Genomic DNA, 2,186 nt, shown 5'->3' with positions numbered 1-2,186 from the left:
GCAAACTCCTTGAAAAGGATCACCCCTTTGTGTTTTCTAATGATTGCAGGTTGGCATTTGAGGAGTTGAAGAAAAGATTGGTGACTGCACCCAACTGGGAGCAACCGTTTGAGCTCATGTGCGACGCAAGTGACTATGCTATAGGAGCAGTCTTGGGGCAGCGAAAGGATAAACTGATGCACCCGATTTACTATGCAAGCAGAACGTTAAGCGGTGCACAACTCAATTACACCGTGACGAAAAAGGAGATGTTGGCTGTCGTTTTTGCATTCGACAAATTCAGGTCATACTTGATTGGCTCGAAAGTTATTGTTTACACTAACCATGCAGCAATTAGGTACCTGATAGAAAAGAAGGAGTCAAAGCCACGCTTGATTCGCTGGGTTCTTTTGTTGCAAGAATTAGATCTGGAGAAACGTGACAGAAAAGGGACAGAGAACCAAGTAACTGACCACCTCTCAAGGTTGGAAGGAGCTGAAAAGAAGGTAGAGGTTGAGGATATAACATAGACATTCCTGGATGAACAGTTACTAGCAATGACAATGGAGGAGGCACCGTGGTATGCTGATATTGCTAATTATTTAGCAAGTGGTATTGTACCTTATGAACTCTCCTCAATTCAAAAGAAAAAGTTTTTTCGTGATTGTCGGTCTTATTATTGGGATGAACCTCTACTGTTTAGAATATGTGTAGATAACATGATCCGGCGATGTATCCCCGAGAAAGATCAACATTCTGTTTTGTAGGCTTGCCATGCTTCACCATATGGTGGACACTTTGGAGGAATTCGGACAGCAGCTAAGGTGTTGGAGTCGGGCTTGTATTGGCCAACTCTGTTTAAGGATTCCCATGCTTGGGTAAAAAGTTGTGATGAATGCCAAATGACGGGTAACATATCTCGCCGACACGAGATGCCAATGACCGCAATTCAAGAGGTGGAGGTTTTTGACATGTCGGGGATCGACTTCATGGGGCCATTTGTCAGATCGTATGGTAACAAGTACATATTGGTAGCAGTTGACTACGTCTCTAAGTGGGTCGAAGCAGTGGTCTCCCGACCAATGATGCTAAAGAGGTAACAGGCTTTCTAAAGAAGAACATTTTCACATGCTTTGGCACCCCGATAGCTATACTCAGTGATGGTGGAACCCATTTCTGCAATAGAGCGTTCGCACGGCTGTTGGAAAAGTATGGAGTTCGTCATAAAGTGACCACCCCGTACCACCCACAGTCAAGCGGACAAGTTAAAGTGTCCAATAGGGAGATTAAAAGTGTCCTTACAAAAAAAGTGAATGCAACAAGGACTGATTGGGCAAAGAAGCTGGATGATGCATTGTGGGCGTACCGCGCAGCCTTCAAAACCCCAATTGGTATGTCACCGTACAAGTTGGTGTTTGGAAAGGCATGCCACCTTCCGGCTCGATCATAAAGCACTTTGGGCATTACGGTAGTTGAACTTGGACATGGAGACAGCAGGCACTAACAGAGTCACTGGGTTATATGAGCTAGAGGAATTCAGGTTCCAGGCATTCGAGAGTGCTAGATTATACAAAGAACGGATGAAACTAATGCATGACAAGCACATCGTGGAGCGAAACTTCAAATCCGGAGAGCTAGAGTTGTTATACAACTCCAGATTGAGATTGTTTTCGGGTAAGTTGAAGTCCCGATGGTCAGGACCCTTCAGAGTGGTGCAAATGTTCCCAAGTGGAGTTGTTGAGATTGAATCAGAAAATGGGACGAATAAATTCACAGTGAATGGGCAAAGGTTGAAACATTACCTTGGAATGGCAGATGAGAAAGGGAATAGAGAGATAATAACGTTGGAAGAGCCCCAATGCGCGAATGAGGAGTGATGATCCTAGCCTGCGTCGTGCCGCGACGTTAAATCAGGCGCTGTGTGGGAGGCAACCCACGAATGTTGTTGTTTTCGTTTTCTCTGTACCTTCCTATATATATAAAAAAAATCCTCGCGACCGCGGCTCGACCGCGGTGAGAGGCGAGCATTCTGCCTCAAATTCGTTCAACCCACCGCGACCGCGGTGAGAGGCATGTATTCTGCCTCACGTTCTTCAATTCACCGCGACCGCGGTGGGACCGCGGTGAGACGGTTAAGTTCGTCGCCCAGGTAAGTTAATTGCAAATTATTTTTTTATTTATTTTATTTTCTTTTCAAACCCCCCCCC

The 2,186-nt window shown here is 45.4% G+C and overlaps 1 protein-coding gene across 1 annotated transcript; it reads left to right on the top strand.

Moving 5' to 3' along the window:
• Positions 1-950: 950 nt before the first annotated feature.
• LOC109240082 lies at positions 951-1,856 on the top strand. Its single transcript, XM_019406703.1, has 3 exons — positions 951-1,075; positions 1,165-1,370; positions 1,477-1,856. Exons 1-3 carry the CDS (start codon positions 951-953, stop codon positions 1,854-1,856), a joined length of 711 nt encoding a protein of 236 aa, XP_019262248.1.
• Positions 1,857-2,186: the final 330 nt, after the last annotated feature.

Source organism: Nicotiana attenuata, unplaced genomic scaffold (assembly GCF_001879085.1).
Source record: "Nicotiana attenuata strain UT unplaced genomic scaffold, NIATTr2, whole genome shotgun sequence".
Classification (NCBI taxonomy): Eukaryota; Viridiplantae; Streptophyta; class Magnoliopsida; order Solanales; family Solanaceae; genus Nicotiana; species Nicotiana attenuata.
This window is presented reverse-complemented; position numbering and strand designations above follow the sequence as displayed.

Excerpts from the sequence above, each read along its gene's own strand:
- LOC109240082 (XM_019406703.1), top strand. The coding sequence starts at position 951 with ATGTCGGGGATCGACTTCATGGGGCCATTTGTCAGATCGTATGGTAAC. Across the intron at positions 1,076-1,164 it reads CGACCAATGATGCTAAAGAG|AGCGTTCGCACGGCTGTTGG; the intron begins GTAACAGGCTTT and ends TTTCTGCAATAG. Across the intron at positions 1,371-1,476 it reads AGCCTTCAAAACCCCAATTG|GCACTAACAGAGTCACTGGG; the intron begins GTATGTCACCGT and ends TGGAGACAGCAG.